The following is a 20,274-nucleotide window of genomic DNA, read 5'->3' as shown; positions in this document are numbered from 1 at the left end:
AGGCACAAACTTCCATTGTTTAAGGCAGTGCTGAACACTTCAGTTCAGATTTCTGTGCAAATTTCTCACCCTCATTCGATCTTACTGCAATTATGACTTGCCGCAGTCTCTAAGGATCGTACCACATGGCTGGAAGGTATTACAACTCTCGCTCAGCACAGACTTAAGCCTCATATTTTCAAAACACTTGCTTTTTATGTCATTTTTGATTTAATGTCTTAATAAAAATCAACAAATTACAAAAATAAAGACTAAAGAAACGTTAGTGTAAACATCTTTTAACCCTTATATTGTGTTCCGGTCAAAACTGACAGATTAACTTTTTTTTTTTTTTTTCTGAAAACTTTAGTTTATTTAATCTAGTTGGAATAAAATTAAATGACTTTGTTTATACAGGATATCTGAACACACAACTTTTGTTTAGATCATTTTCATACAATTGTATTGGTTTTATTTCACTTTGTTACACCTATAGTGTTCCCGGTCAAAAATGACCGGCCATTGGAAATGAATGGAATAGACTACACAATACAGAAACATTAAATGTTCAGGAGCATCCCAATCCTTTAGATGAGCACATATGTGGATGTGTGTTTGCACACACAAAGTCCTCGGACATGTGCACACACACAACGTGTGTTGAACATCCTTTTGTGCATCATCATTCCATGTACACTCTTTGAGGAATATTTCAAGATCTGCTCATCATATTATGTTGTGTTTGAGCTCGTTTGTATCGGGATAGTCTGCTGTAAGTTACAATATGCCATTTTCTATGTTATATGTATGTTTCTGGAAGTAATCAGGAAAAACGTGACAAAAAGACACTCCTGTTTATAATATTTATGTGTGTCAGTGGAAATTTCATACACTAAAACTCACAGCAGTTTGAGTCTGAGTGAAACAGATTTGCTCATTGCATTCAACAATATATAACACATGGCTATCAAGCATATAGTTAATTTACTATATAATTATTATATATATTTCTTTGTTTTCCACAGGGAGTGCCCCCACCAGCTCGGTATGAGCTTAGTTCACTGAATCCTATCAATAAATAAATATATATATATATATATATATATATATATATATATATATATATATATATATATATATATATCAAAAAAGAAATCATAATTACTAATGCAATATCTTACATTTTACTATAACATTTGCAATATGAGAGATTTATTAACAATATTAGTGGGCCGGTCATTTTTGACCGGGAACACAAAAGGTGTTAGCACAAATGAACACAACACAAGGGTTAAAACCCACAAATAATATTCACCCAGCACACTTCCTTTTCGAACTGTTGTGCTCTGGCCGGCGCTACGGAGCACTAGAACAGCCAGACACAGGAACAGTTTTTTCCCTCAAGCCATTCACCTCATGAACAGTTAAAACTGCTCCCAAGTGCAATATTCAATCCATCCATTCCTACTTATATCTATATTTCATTTATATTTTTTAACATATCCTACCTCTTCTTGAATACATCACATCACCTGCACATTACTGTATATCTGTATATAAAAAATTAGGACAAAATTATTGCCCTATTGTATATTTCTCTCTTTTCATCTGTTATATCTTATTTTTTAATTTTTATGTCACTAAATGTTTACATGTTTGTATGTATGCATATACAGTTGCATTTGCACTGGAAGCTTCTGTCACCATGACAAATTTCTTGTGTGTGTGTAAGCATACTTGGCAATAAAGCTGATTCTGATAACAGAACTCTAATGATTTCATTATTTAGGTTAAAGACCCCATGACAGTTTTTTGTGGCTTCCTGTTTCAATAGGAAATATATCAATGCAGGAAAAGGATTTCATGGGGTCTTTAAAACTGGACATTTTTGTATATTATCATGGCTACTACAGTGGTAAGTGTTTTTTGCCTCTGTAATGCTTTTGGAGGTGTGAGCCGATCTAGTTCACACATGTTCAAACCACAGTGTTTCTCAGCCCTAACTACAAACACAAATAATCTAGTCCATTATTACAGGACACATTTCCTACAAACAAAAGACCTAAACGTGCTTAAACCACCTAGCCATGCAGGTCATACTTTGGGAATCTTACACTGTCCTAATGGTCTCAAATCTAAACCATTAAATATTCTCTATGTCTGTAGTGTTGGGACTGCTGGTCAATGTCATGGTCACCTCTCATTACCAGACCCGAGGTTATAACTAGTGATTAAAGGAATATTCTGGGTTCAATACACGTTAAGCTCAATCACCACTTCAATCCCAATGGCATGCTATGTGCCATTACTCTGATTATGTGCTGAGAAATGTGATGTTTCACTTTTTTATAAATGAATATTACAAAAAAATTGTTGCAAACATGTCTCTTTAAATACAGCTTGGCATAAGCAAATGAGTCAGTCAATTTGTGAGTCTTTTTGAATGATTTATTAAAAGAACCACTTCATAGGAGTCATTTACGACTACACTGGATGAGCTGTCTGTTTTGATTCACTAAAAAGAATCGGTTCATAAGAGTCATTTGTGTGTGAATCGGACTACACATGATGGATGTTGTTGTGATTCGCTCGCGAGCATAAACTCATTTGAAAGACGTGTTTCCTTCCCATTATTTTGTGGCATATGGCCTTTTATCTCCCCAACATTCAATTCAGACTGCAAATGGACATTCACAACTCAAGAAAATATGTTTTCTTTTGCCGTGGGGCTGTAGATGGGGGAGCACCACTGCTGGAAAACTGTGCAAGGAACTGCCGTTTTACATGGAGCCGAAAAGTAAGTGCAGCTTCTTCTGTTTCGTGATGTTTTCGAACCTGTGCACGAGTTGAACATGATCCGTCTGCAGCACTGGTACAGGCGCATTTCGGTCAGAGTGAAAGAAATGTGATTAAAGCGTTTACATGCCAGTATAAAGTGAGTAAAATAGGAGTACTCCACATATCTTTTAATTACTCTGATTATTAGCATAATTGCAATATTCTGTTTACATGAGCTACAGTTTATTCACAGTATTGCCTTTATCGCATTATAATCGCATTATGAGGATGCATGTAAACGTAGCCAATGTCTAAAGGTTTGCATAGCATGCAGACATGATTTTAGTAATTAGATTTCACAGAATGAGTTTCATTCTGTGTCATTTGAGTCATCATTGAGTCTGTGTCATGTATTTGGTGCCATCTCCTGGTGGCCATATGTAACATTGTGCTTCATGTGGACTATCTAATGATCTATGCATCTGATTACCTTGTGTGTGGGCTTGTTTGAAAGATAATCACCTCCTCTAAATAATGTTATGTGATATTTTATGTTCCATTTATTTTCGTGAAGTTATAAGGGAACACGCGGCATATAAGCAACAACATAATTTTCAAAGATATATATTTAGCTATTAGGCCTGTTGTATTCTACTCTTTGAGAGCTTTCCAACAACACATGACACACATGCCTATTTTACAAGTTTAATGTTTTTACTGATTGCACTATTATGTACAGTGCAATTTTTTTTTTTTTTTTTTTTTTTATAAATTATTAAAACGGAACATTTCTGATTTGTCTGCAAATTTCAAAGCACTTGTTCAGTTTTGGTCATAATTCCTACATGCATTGGAAAGTAGAGCTCCTAAGCTTTCAAACGATACCAATTTTGTGTTGGTCAAGACTGTAGTCGTTAATATTTTGATGATTATTTTCTTTTCTTGTGGGCCCATCCAAGCTTAAAGGGTTAAACTGTCATTTTTTACAGTCGTTTAAGGGTTTACGCCGTTATGTCGTCATGGCAATAAAGTTGTAAAATTGGATACAACTTTACACAGAAAAGGTTAAGTGATTTTATCACACTAAAATCATGTTAACACACATATTGTTTACATCTTGTGGCTAAACTTTTGAAACAGTATTTTAACATTTACCCATTGGCCACAAATGCTGTCCATTATGCTTAACTTGTATTGAACCCGAAATATTCCTTTAATAGGCCAATATTTGGCCATTTTTAGATTATCGGCAGATACCCATGTCTGATTGACACTAGGCAGCATGATCACTTCTGCTGCTAGTTTCAAAATCTACCAACAGGTGTCAATGTATAGTGCACATTTTCACTGTGTGAATATTTCATCAGTGGTATTATAAATTGGCACAATATCAGCCAATCGGCCACCCTGCTATCAGTATAATCCATGAAAAAAACATATAAGTTGATCACCACTCACAACTGCTTCTTTATGGTGCTCAAGTACTTCAAGAACTTCTTCAGAATCCCGACACACAAAACCATCAAGAGAAACGCTTAAAAAAAAACTGACTTTTCATAAAAGCAACCTACAAAACACCATCCACTCTCAGAGCGGTTTTTGGTGGTTTGGAACCACTGTAGCTGCGGCACTGATGCCCGTTCAGTGCCAGTTTCTAATACTGCACTCGACACACTTCATCAGAGCATTTAGTGCATCACTGTCAAATGCGCGGAGGCGTAGCATGCAGAATGCGCCATGCAGCAGCATTCACCCCAAATGTGCGATAGGTGCATGAAGCAGTCAGCTGTAAAATACCGTGCAGCCACGACACACACACAGGTGCCAGTCCTGATCTACTTTAAGCACATAATAAGAAACATGAAATGCCTTAAAGGGATAGTTTACCCCAAAAAAGTCATCATTTACCCTTGTGTTGTTCCAAACCTGTTAACTTGGAACTTGGAAAACATGGAACACAAAAGAAGGTGTTAGAATGTTAACCTCAGTCACCATTCACTTTCATTGTATGAAAAAAGATGTAATCAAAATGACTGAGTTTAACATTCTGCCGAACATCTCCTATTGTGTTCCACAGATGGAAGTCGTACAGGTTTGGAACAAGATGAAGTTGTGTAAATGATGACATAATTTTTACTTTTGAGTGACCTATCCCTATCCCTTAAATGATATTTAAGCTAGCGGTTTAGACATTTGAGATCATGTTTGGGAGCTTCTTGGGATTAGTTACTTTACAGATATTTGAACTGAACCTAATAACGGCATTAAACCTTGGTAATATACCAAAATAATATATCTAAAATTATTCTTGGACTTTGCTAATGCAAAAATATATTTTTTTTCTCCTTCAATTTTTCAAGTGAACAGTTTCTCAATTCATTAATTCAAAGGGTGAGAATCTAGCACAGACCCTCTGTGTCAAAACCCAACAGTAGTTTCAAATATAACAATCATCCTAACAAACCGCCTCTCTTGGGATACTTGGCAAGTCAAAAAAGGTGCATACTTGGCAAAAAGAAAAAGAAAAAAAAACTACAAGCAATTACAAATGCAATTCAAATAAAAAAACATTTAAAAGATAAAAGAAACCAAATTGTCTTTCTTCGGTTCTTGGGAAATTGGGTAAAAAGAGGAAATGGTGGTCCAGAGACCAGATATACATCAACAGATGAATACAATCTTATGTCCAGCAACATTACATTTCTGGATTCTCCAAAAAGATACATTCAAAATCAGACCCCCATTTCCCATTCAGCCCAATGTTCCCAATGGGTCCCTCCTCTTTGGGAATGTGTTTCTGCTGTATGGAGAGGAAGGGCCACTCTGAAGACTACAACCAAAGACTCTCAGAAATCCCCAGCTATGGAAATGGGATTCAACAACCATACACCTTTTCTTCTCCACTCTCCTCCCTTTTACAGGAGGACATCAACGGCCATGGTGTCACCATGAAACATGGGAATAGATGGGAGGAGTGGAGGGTAAAGAATAGCTGATGGCGTCACCATGGTAGTGTTACTCACTAAAACAAGCTGCTACCGTCCCCCGCTCACCCCTTGCAGGGCATCCGTCGACGATTGGCCAGATTCAGAGGCTGTCCCACCCTCCAGAGAGCCCGTTTCAAAGGAAGGCTCCACCCCCAAGCCGTCAGACTCCATTTTGGCCGCGTCCGGAAGGAAGTTGGCATAAGAATCACTTTCTGCCATCAGGAGCTTCAATTTGGGGATCCAGCTCTTACGTACCACGCGTCGTGCGTTAGTGCACATGTCTGCGGCGATTGCATTCATTTCGCTCTCTTTGAAACTAGGAGCAAAGTTCTGGCAGTAAACTGGAGATAGAGGGGAAAGAAAATGCAAATCTTTGTCAAACCAACATAACACAAATATAATCTTGCTATATACATATAATGCTTATATACATACATAGCATCACCTTGTACGTATGCTGTGAACTATAGGCTAATGGTAAAGTGCCAATAACTTATCCATGTCCATAGTCACTTTATGAGACTTTAAAAGGTCATGTGTAATAGTGGTCGACCAAAACATGTTTTTCAATGGTCGATACAGATATCTAGAGAGCAGGATGGCCGATGGCCAATATGCTGATTAACATAATACAATTTAACAACAGCAAATCAGAAGTAAACAACATTTCTAAAGTTAAACACTTTTTTTAAGCACTATTTACTTAAATTTGCATAAGCTTGAAAAGTGTTGACTATCTATTGACAAATCTATTGGTACATTTTGGAACTGACAAGGGAAAGATAACGCGTCTGTTAATCGGCCAAGCGAACACGGTAATCGGCCGATGCCGATAATCGAAAAATGGCCAATATATGGGTTTATCACTAGTGTGTAATATTTTCAAAGTTAAAATTACAGGCTGACTCCTATTGGAATTTGCTGATTCCGATAACTAAGGTGTTAGAAGAAAACCGATAGCCGATTAATCAGCCGATTAAAATCAATATACTGAATTTGTATAAACTGTTTTTAGCCTTTCCTGTGAAGGGGTTTCCCAGACAATGAGGATACAATAGTCCAAGTTGAATGAAATCTCTGATGCAATTTATTGTGCAACCAAAAAAATAATATTGTTTTTTGACTTGTGGCTATGAAAATATAATGTAAGATATCAAGTATCCCCTAACCTTATTAAATTTGACACTAGTCAGAGTAAATTTGATGTGACGGGTGAAAATAAGAGGGGTTGTTTTTTCAAAGTCTATTCGAAGTGTCACATCTACTGTTGCCAGCTGGAGGCGCTATGACCGTGACCCACCATAGCCACATTCATGTCATGATCATGATTAAACATATGGCTGAGTGTGTCACATACACCCGAATACACTACAACATCATGTAATTTGATCCGTTGCCATAACAACACTATTTAAGATATCAAGAATCCCTTCACAATTTTACATCAGCAGTGTCTTGACATTATTCTAAAAACTTTTGAAGGGTTTCGGACATAAGTAACAGGACTATTTCAAAGTCTGTTGTAAGTGCCACACTTCCTGCTGCCAGTTGGTGGCACTATGACTATGACTCACAATAGCCACATCCATGTGATCAGCCCCCATTACCAAACACAGAGCTCGATTTTGATCTAAATCACAGAATGCACGCAAAAGATTTGAGACACTTCCTGTTCCCCATTTTTTGCCATTAATTTATTGCCTCGCCATGGCAACACCGTTCAATATATCAAAAATCCATTCGCAATTTAGCATCTTAAATGTCTCGGCATAAATTTGGTGAGTCACATGAATCCCCTAGGAGGAGTATTTAAAAGTTCAGAGCCTGCAATTTTCAAAAAATCCAAATTCAATCCAAAATGGTCAACTTCCTGTTGGGCGGAGCTAAAGACAGTAATTTTGAAAGTTGTCCAGCTTGATGAGAACAATATATCTACCAAGTTTGGTGACTGTAGGTGAAACTGACCCCATCACTTTAGTCACCTCAGATGGGAGTTTCAGACAAATAAAAGGTCCAACTGGATGCTTTCCATGCCAAAACTGTTTAGCATGTCGGAATGTAAAGAAGGTTAATACATTTGTGAGTCATTCTACAAAGAAAGAATTCGAAATTAGACGGTTTATTTCATATCGTTCAGTCAATGTTATGTAATTACTATCTTGCCCCTGTGGCTTTCAGTATGTTGGAAAAACTAATCGTCAACTCAGATTTCGCATCAATGAACACAGATGCTTGATTAAAAGAGCTGATAGTAAATCACCTGTTGCGCGACACTTTGTAGAGGTATGTCATTCAGTAGATCAGCTGTCATTTCGTGGAATCGATATGGTACATCCCATGAGTTGATGTACCAATGTTGAACAGAAATTGTTACAATCCGAGTGTAAGTGGATTTTCCGATTGGATATGGTTCAACCACAGGGTCTGAATGATGAATTTAATTTGTCATGTTTTCTGTAATTCTAATTCGTTTTTTTGCCCTCCAGATGATGGTGACTGTGCCGACACATGATATGGGCTTTTGGATCATATGATCGCTATGTGTTTGTATTAGACTAATTGATCATGTGTGTAGGATAATTGAAGTATATAAGCATGTTCATTGTATGTAGATTGAGTAAGACGTACACTGAAGAAGGCCCGGTGGGACTGAAACGTTGGTGTCTTCTTTAATATGCACGAAGCACTTTGCACATTTTTGTATATTAATAACCGTGCATTAGTCCATTAACAGTGACGGGATGTATCTCCCCTAGGCATACACCAAATGAGTATTTTTTTACATAGCCTATGCATTTGACATATGGAGGGTTTTATATATTTAATCAGATAACATATTTTATTATTGTTCAACAGATGATGTTGGAGGACACTGTATGTGCTGAAGGGGATCGCACTTTTCTGTGCATGCCTTCGCTTCGATATAGAACACTTGTTTATCTCATCAAAATAACTAAATATACATCAAAGTTAGAATATCGGAATAAATACTGTCAATTACAACAGATATAGATATAGGATACAGCAAATCCCCACAAGATGCAAGGCTTTGCTCCCCTAGAATTTCCTTGTGCCTGCCCACCGCCAGACAGTGAAATAACAAAGGGGTACCCCTCCAAGTCAAACAAAGAGAGAACCTATAGCCCACCCTAAAGGTCAAAATGCCCCCTCAAAGATCACATCATAGTTCCGGCCCTGATAAGCAAGTCTTTGTGACAGGTTTCAGGAAACCTCATTTTTGCAATTCTGTTTGGTGACACTAGTGGCACAGAAATTATGCATCTCATCAAACCTTTGGGTTTGTAGTATGTTGCTGTTCTGTATGTAAACAAATCCTTATTGGCACGATAACTTACACTTAACAGCGTGAAGAACCCGACTGTCCAGTGGTTTGCGGTTGGGGTCGTTTGTGGAGGACCGAATGCCGGTCCCACAGCTGTTTGCCAGAGTGCTTCTACAGGAAGAGGAGAAAACAATTCGGACACTTTCAGAACACATTAAAACCTGACCTGTAAGTCAGTACAAGTACTGAGCCACAAAATCAGTTTTTGTGGTTGAAAAATGTCCTCTACTACTTAGCTAAAAGAAAGAGCACAAATACACCCTCGACAATTAATATATTCCACCTTTCTAGAGCCTAAACAATTCTTTCATTTCCAATAATATCTTAAATTTTAGCTGGTTTGGTTCATGGCTTACAGCTCTTTATTGAAGAATTGTTTTTAAATCCTTGTGGGGAAAAATACTTCCGTAACAAAGACAGCCATTCCCACCAGGTTTGGCATCTTAACTCACCGGTCAAAAAAGGCTGCGAGGAGCCGCCTGAGCAGTACTTTGTGGCGTGTGCCCGCACTAACATGGCAGTTCATCAGCTGAGCGCGTGAAATGAAGACGCTGGTGCCCGTTACTAGCTCCAGTTTCTCAGCAGGGTCACCTTCTTCGTAGAGTTTAGGATGACAGCGGTTTCCGATCTGCGCAATGAGCTCAGTGGGAAGAGAGGCCAGTTCTTGCCGCACTCGAACTCCCCTTCCTCTTGATTCAACTGTGAGGTGGTCTGGTAGGGATTCAACTCGTTCACTGGCTAAACCAGGAATACAAAGAGAAAAGATATTTTCGAGTATTCGAGTAATCCGTAAACATTAAAATACTGTTTCAAAAGTATAGTCACAAGATGTAAACAGTATACGTGTTAACATGATTTTAGTGTGATAAATTAAAATATAACAACTTTGTTGCCATGACGTAATGCTGTAAACCCTAAAACAACTGAAAAAGATGACAATTTAACCAACTTTACAGGTCAAATAATACATGAGTTTTAACAGAAGAATTAATGTTACTGCTTTTATAAAATTATAAACTTCACATTTCTGCCTTTAAACCCTCCAAAAATGTGCCCCATTCACTTCCTTTGTAAGTGCCTCACTGTAACCTCCAATTTTGCTTCTTCTTTAAAGAACTGTAAATGGTTTCTAAAAACAATGTCAGGTCTGTATCTAGAGATGCAAGGGTGCGCCTTATGCAATTCAAGATTTTACATCGATTCAGTTGGACCCTCTCTAGATTGTATAGGCTTGGTCTTAAAGACACACCCAACTGCAGGCGATGTCAATCAGAAGATGGAGACACAACCCATGTTTTTTGGGGGTGTGTTAAGATCCGAGAATTTTGGTTGAGGGTTCAGAGTTTTGTATGTGATGTTTTGGGCACTCGGGTTTAATTTTGCCCCAGACTCTGTGTTTTAGGCAATGGGACGTTATTAATATAGGGAATAAACATAAAAAATTGGGTCCTAACCAGTGTTATGATCGCCAGACAAGTGATTTTAAGGGGTTGGAAGTCGGCTGGAGCACCCCCATTTCAGAAGTGGTGCTCGGAGATGGGGAGGGTGGCGGCTTTCGATGAAGGGTCATATAGAAGACTAGGGAATTTGGATTTGTTTGTTGGGAAATGGGGCAGATACTTGGCGTTCTTGGAGGGTTCTCGGGTGGAACAGTGGAGAGAGAGGGGTAGCTGTTAATGTGTGATTTTTGTAAATATATATTTTTTTAAATTCTATGTGCTCATGTGTGACCACAGGGGTGTTTGATGAGGGTCGGGTGGGGTTGGGGAGGGGGAGGGGTGGTAGTGGGAGTTAAATGTTGATTCCGTGTATTTATGTTTTGCTTTTATGTGTTCGATGCAGGAATCAATAAAAATGTTAATCATAAAAAAAGAATGGTAAATGGTAATCAACATTATGCCACAAATGCTGTCGATTGAGCTCAAGTTGTATTGAACCCAGAATATTCCTTTAAATATATCATGCACTTCACCTCTGTCTTTCGGACGCCAGTTGTGGTCCAATTAACAAGTAAACATGCTGGACAAAGTACTTTCTAGGACTGTTTTCCCCCATTTGCCAAACTCATACTGGTACAATTTAACTCTGACTAAAGTGTTTACAAGACATTTTAAAGAGACTAATTATTGTTTTTGTCCGACTGAAATAGAACTTTTAAAGAACTTGCAAACGTACAGAGTGCTCAATACTTGGTTCAGTTAACTTTCCACAATTTCACTGTGTTATAAAGTTTACTGCTACATTGTGTAACTTGAAACTGGCTGGTGAATGGCAATTTTTACCAGCCATGTGGGGTTGTTTTTTTCCAGTTCACCTATAACCCCAATGTCGTTGCATTACATAGCATGGAATAGTACTGTATACAGCCACATATTTGGAACTATGCATTGACAAAATAAAGTCAAGAATTTGACTTTGCATTCAAAATTACCCATCGTGCCATAAGTGGCCAATTTGGCTGGATTGTATCAATCAAAAAGCAATTTCTAAGTACCCGTCCCCATCTCACCTGTTGCCCCTACATTCAGCATGCTGTACATGGTGTACATGTTACATATCTGTCTGTACTGCTCTTCTGCCGTGTCATCTGCAATCTCCTCTTCTTCATCATCATCGTGGTAAGAGATTGGCGAGTCACTGGTGTAGACGCTTGGGGTGCCTGGGCTGGTGCCCTCTGGCGTGCTGCTGCTGTTGTTGTTGTTATTATTACTGTTAGTGGTAACGCTTCCAGCCAATTGGGTTGCACTTTGAGGCGGTGCCCCACCCACTCCCCGTGCCGCCTCCTGTGAATAGCGGGCTGCTTTCCTCATTCCTCCCCCTCCACCTGATCCTCCACCTCCTTCACGGCTCCCCCCTTCCCAGAGACGCTTTGCGACTGGAGTGCAAACCACCGAATACGACGATGCATCTTGTTGGGGCTGCTGGACCTGAGGTTGCTGCTCGGTCTTCATCCTTGACACCAGCGGAAGGGGTGTGAGGCAGGAGGCGGGTCGAGCTGACGCCGTGGCGACCACACACCCGGTTTGAGTAACAGGGCTCTGGGGTTCTGAGGGCGGTGTTTCTTCCGTGTGAAAACCCTGCGAGTCACAACTTGGTGAGCTGACCTTTAGGAAGAACTCGGTGCCTTTTTCCATAATCTGCTGGATCTGCAGGAATCCTGCCGTGTACATTAGGAGAAACTGATCTCCCAAGTTCATACTAAGTCGGCCAGTGTAGCAGAAGGAAAGGATCTGCTGGAAGCTCTGAGGTTGGACCGCTGGTGGTAACTCCACGACAGAACCCTTGATTCCAGAGTTGAACAAATCTCGAAAGTAGGAGCTGCTGGCAGCCAGCACTGCCCGGTGGGCCTTAAATGTGTGCCCCTTCACCACCACTGACACGTCACAGTACAGACCCTGAAGACGCTGCTCATTAAGACACTCCAAAATATTGTTGCCAAAGTTGGGAATCGCCATCTGCAGCATCTGAGCCATATCGCAATGCCCAGAACTACAGGTTCTGTGGAAATACAAAACAAACAAACCCCTTGGTATTTAGCCTTAATTATGAAATTATTAAACCTTATTATTTCATATAACGCTGACCAATGGGTAGGTCTGCATGGAATCCGCACCATCAGAATTCCACAGAAAGCGCTGAAGACTTCCACGAAAATTCCCACACTATTTTGCTAATGCTTTCAACTATTAATAATAGTTTAGTGCTCTCAGTTCTGCTTAACACATTTTACCATATTAAATCCATTCCAAAGAATTCCAAAGATCTTCCCATCACAACAATGCTTAAAAAGTGTGCAAATGTATTCATATTAATAAACTGCCAATCAGAAGTAATTATTAGAGGTCGACCAATAGTGGATTTTGCCAATACCGATAACTAAGTTGGTGCAAAAGGCCAATAACCGATTATTGAATGTTAAAAAAATGTCTTAATCTTTCCTTACTGTGATGGGTAAAGTCATAGAGGAGTCCAAATGAGTAAAATCCCAAATGCGTGTTTGTTGTGCAACCAAAATTCCAATAATAGCCCGAAAAGGTTCAGATTTGGTGCAAAACGTGTCACTTTTAATTATAAACAAGCCTGGAATGGACCAGGGACTCTTATTTTGAAGTGTCTGTGCTTCCAGCTCACACAAACACACAAGGGAAACAAAACATGCACTCATACAATCATCTATAATGTATTACAATAGAATCACTATAAAGTAAACATTGTCAAATGGGCTAATAAACACCGTATGAGCCGTAATTAACATACAGTTGATCATCATTCATCAATAGTAGATCATCAGCAATCGCTTGTCAATTGTAATATGTGACTTTTTATAACATTTCGCATTAGTAATCATAAATTAGTCCATAAACGGTGATGGTAACAGAGTCTTGGCTCCCTTACAACGCTCTATAAGTAAATACTCACCAAATGAAGCTATTTGTACCCTATATATTCGCCAAATAAAGGGTTTTGGCCACAGAGGAACACAGAAGTATAATAATAAAGAAATAACGCAACTATCTGCATTTATTTTTGCCGATAACTATAGTTCCAAAAAGCAACTATCGGTACCGATTAATCGGTTGACCGCTAGTAATTATTATGGTGTGTAAGATTGTTCGAAATCTTATACCGTCTCCAACTCATATGACTTTCTTTCTTCTGCAGAAAACAAACAAAGATATTTTCATTATAGCTACAGTATACGATGCAAGTCAATGGGGTCCAAAACTTCCAAGCTCCAAAAAGGACATAAAGGCATCATAAAAGTAATCCAGCGGTTACATCCAAATCATCTGAAGCGATATGATAGGTTTTGGGTGAGAAACAGACCAAAATGTAACTTCTTTTTCACTATAAATCTTGACATCTACAGTCTTCTCTGCGCGTTCGTAAGAGAAGCTCAATTATACTTTGGGTTTATATCATATAATGTGAGCTAAAAGTGTTATCAGGCTTGCACTGAAGGGATAAAAGCACATCATATACAGTATCCTTGTTTGTCACTGACACTAGACCACTCAAAGATGATTTCAAACTACGTATTTCTTACAGACTCAAAAATGTCTCGCATCATCACACACACACATATTAGCAGAATATTATCTACTCCAATAAAAGCATGCAGACACACTGGCACTCTCTGTTCTAACTCCAAGGTCAGTGCGTGCAATCTTACAAACAACATCCTATGACAATTAATTTCCATAACATGGAAACAGAAAATGCATACATGCTACACTGGAAATCAGACAATGAACAAAAGCAATAAAATACGATACAAATCCTTGATATGACTGATAAGAACACATGCCTCGGGCCATCACAAGTATATTTACCAGTCATACACAACTTATAATCTTAAAATATACTCTTTTTAAATATAATATAGAGTTACTAACTGGCCAGTTACTTTTGTGTGCAGTCTTTTATTTTTAAAAAACAAACTATATGACTGAACCAAGAGTCTTCATTAGAACAAAATCAACAATAAAAACAGTGTAAACAAACTTGCAAACAGTGAAACCATGCAAGCTCATTAATTATTCAAGCACTGGTCATGCTGGGAATATGGAATATTTTTAATTAATCCATTTTCGATAATTGAATTAACATGCATGCAATATGCAATGATCAAAAAAAATGACAATGTGTAATCACTGTACTATGCATAACTGCATTATGAATGTTATTCAATATGTTAGATATTTAATCATTCATTTATTGATTTAATTATCATTTACTCATTTTAATAATCAAAGTGCAAATCAATGGAAAAATGCAGCTTCTCTAGGGAAGAATTACAGCCTCTCTCTGTTTCCCTCTGTATGACTCTGTAAATGACCTTGAAGGAGATGTGTGTGTGTGTTGATACTAAAAGGATGATTTAATGTTTTAATAAGGTCAGAGACAGGAACTGCCTGGTGTCCAAAAAAGGCAGATGATATATGTGCTTTAATTAGTGCTAGAAATAAGATGAAACATATGTATGTGGTTGGACACACAACTGGTATGTGTGTAACCAAGGGAAATCATTTTATATACTAATCAAATTAATGCAGAAAGTAATGATAGTTAGTCAATATAAAATATGTAACCATATGAAGTGATTACAGTGTGTTTTATGCATATAAAATGAAATAGTCATGCTTTTGCCATCACTGAAGCACGATGGGGTCAAGGGTGACCAGATAGAAGGGAGACGGCGAAGACGAAACTAGGGAGGCATAAGACGATTTCATTGGATGTAGAGGCCATCGCTCAAAGAGATAATGGGAACAGAAACTGTATAAAAAATGCATGATTCTGAAGAGTAATTTTAGATGCTCCATGGACCATCTCGGCTTTGTTACTCAGTATTAAAAGTCTATTTTTGGAATCAGAACTTTGCGCCTCTGTGCTTCGATTGCTGGTGTGGGGAATCTGCCACGACAGGAACACCAGCTTCGAAAAGTTAAAGCTGAAGTATGTCACTTTTTCAGTGTTAAATGACTTCTATCCCAGCTTAATATGCAGAGTCAACTATAAGTAAGCCATTAATAGGTTTATTTTCTCGAAAACTGTAAACACTGTGTCTCTGTGGCGCTATTAAAATTAGCGCGTTTGTTTTGAGAGACCTGCTTACTCGCACAAACAACGTTACTCAACTAATGGAGTGACTTGGTGGCGGGACTATTCCGAGACGAGCGTATTCCGAAAGCTGTTTTTTCAGAGCACATCAAACACATCAAACATGGTGGATAATTCATAATGTGGATTATTGCTTTTATTTTAAAACAACTTCAAATGCAGAAAACTAAGGAAGCTGCAGAAACATCTAAATCTTTCTTTTCCCATAATCATTTACCAAATATAGCCTACTTTGAACCAGTTAAAAAAAGACATTTACATTCCTATGGCCATCTTTCTTTTATTTAAAAAGGTCTATTGACTCTACAATTTATAATTACTTTGATGAGTGAGCTACTTTTATAAATACACTGCATTGCACGTAATTCAAACCTGTCAAAAGACCACAATAAGGAATGCAAACAAGTCTCAAACTCAGTTTAAACATGACAAGATGCTTTAACATACAAAAAGATTAAAGATGCAAAATGCATGTATGGCATGGATAAGTAAAAAGTGTTCCTCAGATCCAGTATGATCTTCTAAAACAAAGTCTGCTGCGTGCTGACGTGTCACATCATGCAAAAGGCACCAATCAAAACCCTCATGGTGAGTAATGTGTGCCTGAAAAAGCCATTATAGGCTTTAATATATCAGTCTAATTTCTTATCGGACTGATAACCGTAAACTTAAAAAATTCACATTGATCAGGGGCCTGGGTAGCTCAGCGAGTACTGATGCTGATTACCACCCCTGGAGTCGCGAGTTCGAATCCAGGGTGTGCTGAGTGACTCCAGCCAGGTCTCCTAAGCAACCAAATTGGCCTGGTTGCTAGGGAGGTTAGAGTCACATGGGATAACCTCCTCATGGTCGCGATTAGTGGTTCTCGCTCTCAATGGGGCGCGTGGTAAGTTGTGCGTGGATCGTGGAGAGTAGCATGAGCCTCCACATGCTGTGAGTCTCCGCGGTGTCATGCACAACGAGCCACGTGATAAGATGCACGGATTGACTGTCTCAGAATTGTACGCAACCGAGACTTGTCCTCCGCCACCCGGATTGAGGTGGTAACCACGTCACCATGAGGACCTACTAAGTAGTGGGAATTGGGTATTCAAAAATTGGGAGAAAAATGGGATTAAAAAAAAATTATTCACATTTATTGGCCGATACCGATATGGTCAATGATATATTGTGCATCCCTAACTTGTATTATTTATTAATTGGAAACTATGTTACCTTAACAATCCCTTACCATCAACAATTATGCCATCATAAGTAGAGGCAGACCAATATATCGGTTTACAGATTAATCGGTGCCGATAGTTGCTTTTTGGAACTATCGGTTATGTTTTATTATTATTATTATTATTATTATTCCTCATTAATAAACTTCAACTGGTGATATATATATATATATATATATATATATATATATATATATATACAAAACTCTGTATTGTAACGGAGGCAATCTCTGTCGTTTCAAAATAAGAGTCCCTGGTGTATTTCGGGCTTGTTTATAGTCCCACTTTATACAACAAATCTTAATTTTTCTGGTTATTACTGGGATTTTGGTTGCACAATAAAATGCTTTTGGGATTTTAATCTATTTTTAAGTTTCAATGTCTGAACCCTTCATAGTAAGGAAAAACGTTTTAAATGTTTTTATCATTCTATAAATTGATTTTAAAAACTATCGGCCAAATAATCGGTTATTTGCCTTTTGCACCACTGTAGTTATCGGTATCGGCAAAATCCACTATCGGTTGACCTCTAATCATAAGGATTGTTTTATTTAGTAACAAAAGCAAATTCTAGAGACTAGAGCTGGGCAATATGACGATATACATCGTGGTGATGATATAAAGTGTCAAGATGTTGTTATATTGCGATATGTAAATATCCATGTGTGCACTTGAGCTTTATGGCCCTTTTCTACCGACATGGTTCGGGTTCCTGGGCCGGTGCAAATTCTCGAACTGTTCCACACATTTCCACCGCAGAAAAGGCCGCCGAAAACCTGGTTCGACACTGGCCCCAAAAGCTTGCTGCTGGCACAGACCCCCCCCCCCCCCCAGAACCGCCCCAGCTCTGTACAATTATGGTGTGAAAGAGCAGATCAAAGTTACAAACCCTCTACTTCTATGAAAAGCATTATATAAAACAAACTTAATGTAAATAAACAAGAAATATACAAATACATTTTTTAAAACTCATGTCTATTTGTATCATCTTCTTCACTAGTTTAAAAGGGTTAAAGCTAATTTTTTAGCTACTAGCAATAACGTAAAGAAATAGATCAATATTGATAAAATGATGCTTTTATACTTGGTCTAAAAAGAGTAACCTAGCATTTATGATTATTGATTCGAGAGCACTGCAGAGAAAGTGCCGCGTTAAAAATGCATTTGTTCCATGATAAAAACAGATTTATTTAACAGCATAAAGATGATAAATTGTAAATAGTTTTAAATCTCACGATAAGAGTCGGTCCGCTGTGACGCCGGTGCCTCTGTGATCTGGACGGCCGCGTTGGAGCTGCGGTGGCCGGTGAGAGTGTGTGCCCGCACCGCTGCCCAGCAGGACACGAGCTCCGGGTTGGCACGGGCCCCGGGGGGGGGGCAAAAAATAAAAAGTAGGAAATTGAAATACCCGACTGCCTTATTTCCACATTTGATGCGACTACCCAAGAGCTAAAAGTGAATGCTGTCACCAAAATAGTCCGATAGATGAATTATTTAGAAGCCCACATCCGTTTCTTTTGCCCCCTCGGTGCCAATGCGATGAAATGTCGGGTTGAGTTACATTCCACGGCCTGCACACACCGGGATATCTAAACCCAAAACGCTCTGATTCGCCCAGGGACACACACACATGCATGCATGCATTTTTATTTTTATTCTTATTCTCCAACCGCAGACGTGCAAATCGCATGCAAACTTGCTTCTTAAGAAGTGTTCATATTTGTATGCACGCGGTGCAATCAACGCGGTGGATTTTACATAAAATATTCAGTGGTTAAATTCTACACCGTTTTGGGGAGAGGAGGGGGGCTCAGCTCCATCTTTTCCCGACATCAACAGGTCATCCCGGGACAAATGCAGCAACTGCGGGGCGAGCGAGCCAGACTGATCCTCAAGACAAGACACCATTAACCGCTTGACGTCTGAAAGCGATGCACATGATCTCACTGATCCCGTATCAATTCAGACGTCCAGAAACATGTGCAACCATTGCAAATGATATTATGCATGGCTAAAAAGTTGAGAAAATAAGTGAGGATGCATGCAACATAAAGTGAGCTCTCATCAGCGAGTCTTTGAAGTGGTTAAAAGTTTTGCAAGCCCATCCCCCATCTAAAGCAATCGCACACCTTCACAAAAACAACTACCCCCACTGCAACCCCCGTAAGTGCTCTTTGACCCCTCGTGCATGCATGAAACACTCACCCCTCACTTGCAATCTGCAGGAAAGTGATCAAATGGAGAAGACTCTTCTCTTTCTCTCTGTCGATGTGTCGCTATTGGCAGCCATTAATTGTAAATACACAGGCAGAGCACAGAATTATCGAGGGGTGCATCATTTTGACCCCATTTGGGACGCAGGTAGAGCACAGAGTCACCGATCACACACAGACAGAAGGCAGTAAATTAACATTACCCAGTCTGAAGCACCATTGAACGTCAATGTATGCATCTATTGCACTCCGCGTGCGCGCTCTGCTGATCTTGTGCACGAGACTATCGTGGTCTAGACTCTGGCACAGACAGGTGAACCCCTGGAGGGGTGTGGGTGCTACGTGCACAGCATGCCAACTCAACTATGCATGGCACACTGGAAAAGAAGTTGCATAAAAAGCCTCCATCAAATTTGTCAATCAGTGGCGATTCTAAGATTTCAGTCTTAGGGGGACTCAGCCCCCAATGACACTATTAGATGTGCACATTTAATGTATTTTACTCTTTAGCATAGATAGTGTTAGTTTTGGATTGTTTTATTTTTACTGTGTTTACATCATTCAAGATAGCCAGCTAACATTTATTTAGAATATTGTCATTTTCTGTAATAAACGCACTTATAAAGTTATTTAAAAAAATAAATAAATAAAAATAAAATAGCTGTAAAACCATTTTAAAAAGCATTCAAATATTTATTTATTTATTTTCAATTTAACAAATGTGTTTATAAAATTGTGTTCATTATAGAAAATCAATAATTTTGCAACTTCTATAGATTAAATTTATATTAAACATTATAACAACAAACAACAAAAAACATATTATTACAATAATTCTCAATTTTGCTTGGTTGATCTTTAGTGGAGTCAGTTAACTCCAGATGATGTTTCTCTGCCTTCTTGTGCTATCGGAATTATCGTAAATACGAGTTTCCCACTCGGGAGTTGCACATGAATGACTCCTCAAATCGTAATTACGACTGGGAAACTCTGAGATCATTCTGATACCTGAGTTTCCAAGATGGGAGGAGTAATTCTGATAGCACATGAAGGCAGCATTATACTTTATTAAAATTAGCATGTCTAATAAGATACATTTTAAGCATCATAAACCATACCCACAAATG

The 20,274-nt window shown here is 38.6% G+C and overlaps 1 protein-coding gene and 1 long non-coding RNA gene across 3 annotated transcripts in view; both read right to left on the bottom strand.

The window, feature by feature from the left end:
* The window catches only part of LOC127425927 (uncharacterized), a 100,813-nt gene that overhangs the window by 7,854 nt on the left and 72,685 nt on the right, over positions 1 to 20,274 (bottom strand). The gene's annotated exons all lie outside the window — the stretch shown is intronic.
* Positions 1,129 to 19,235, bottom strand: nacc1b (nucleus accumbens associated 1, BEN and BTB (POZ) domain containing b). 2 transcript variants are annotated; one of them, XM_051672214.1, is made up of 5 exons: positions 19,140 to 19,235; positions 11,597 to 12,585; positions 9,540 to 9,825; positions 9,101 to 9,198; positions 1,129 to 6,085 (listed from the first exon to the last, which is right to left on the bottom strand). In XM_051672214.1, the coding sequence occupies exons 2-5, from the start codon at positions 12,558 to 12,560 to the stop codon at positions 5,793 to 5,795; spliced, it is 1,641 nt and encodes a 546-aa protein (XP_051528174.1). In that variant the 5' UTR covers positions 12,561 to 12,585; positions 19,140 to 19,235; the 3' UTR covers positions 1,129 to 5,792. The 2 variants fall into 2 exon arrangements, with proteins under 2 accessions (XP_051528174.1, XP_051528175.1); XM_051672215.1 differs by lacking the exon at positions 19,140 to 19,235 and adding an exon at positions 18,170 to 18,631.

The sequence above is a fragment of the Myxocyprinus asiaticus genome, chromosome 35 (assembly GCF_019703515.2).
Source record: "Myxocyprinus asiaticus isolate MX2 ecotype Aquarium Trade chromosome 35, UBuf_Myxa_2, whole genome shotgun sequence".
In the NCBI taxonomy this organism is placed as follows: domain Eukaryota; kingdom Metazoa; phylum Chordata; class Actinopteri; order Cypriniformes; family Catostomidae; genus Myxocyprinus; species Myxocyprinus asiaticus.
This window is presented reverse-complemented; position numbering and strand designations above follow the sequence as displayed.

Coding starts and splice junctions, on each gene's coding strand:
- nacc1b (XM_051672214.1), bottom strand. CDS start 12,560: ATGGCTCAGATGCTGCAGATGGCGATTCCCAACTTTGGCAACAATATT. Junction 9,826..11,596: donor GCTGAATGTAGGGGCAACAG/GTGAGATGGGGA, acceptor TTCCTGGTTTAG/CCAGTGAACGAGTTGAATCC. Junction 9,199..9,539: donor CTCGCAGCCTTTTTTGACCG/GTGAGTTAAGAT, acceptor CTCTTCCTGTAG/AAGCACTCTGGCAAACAGCT.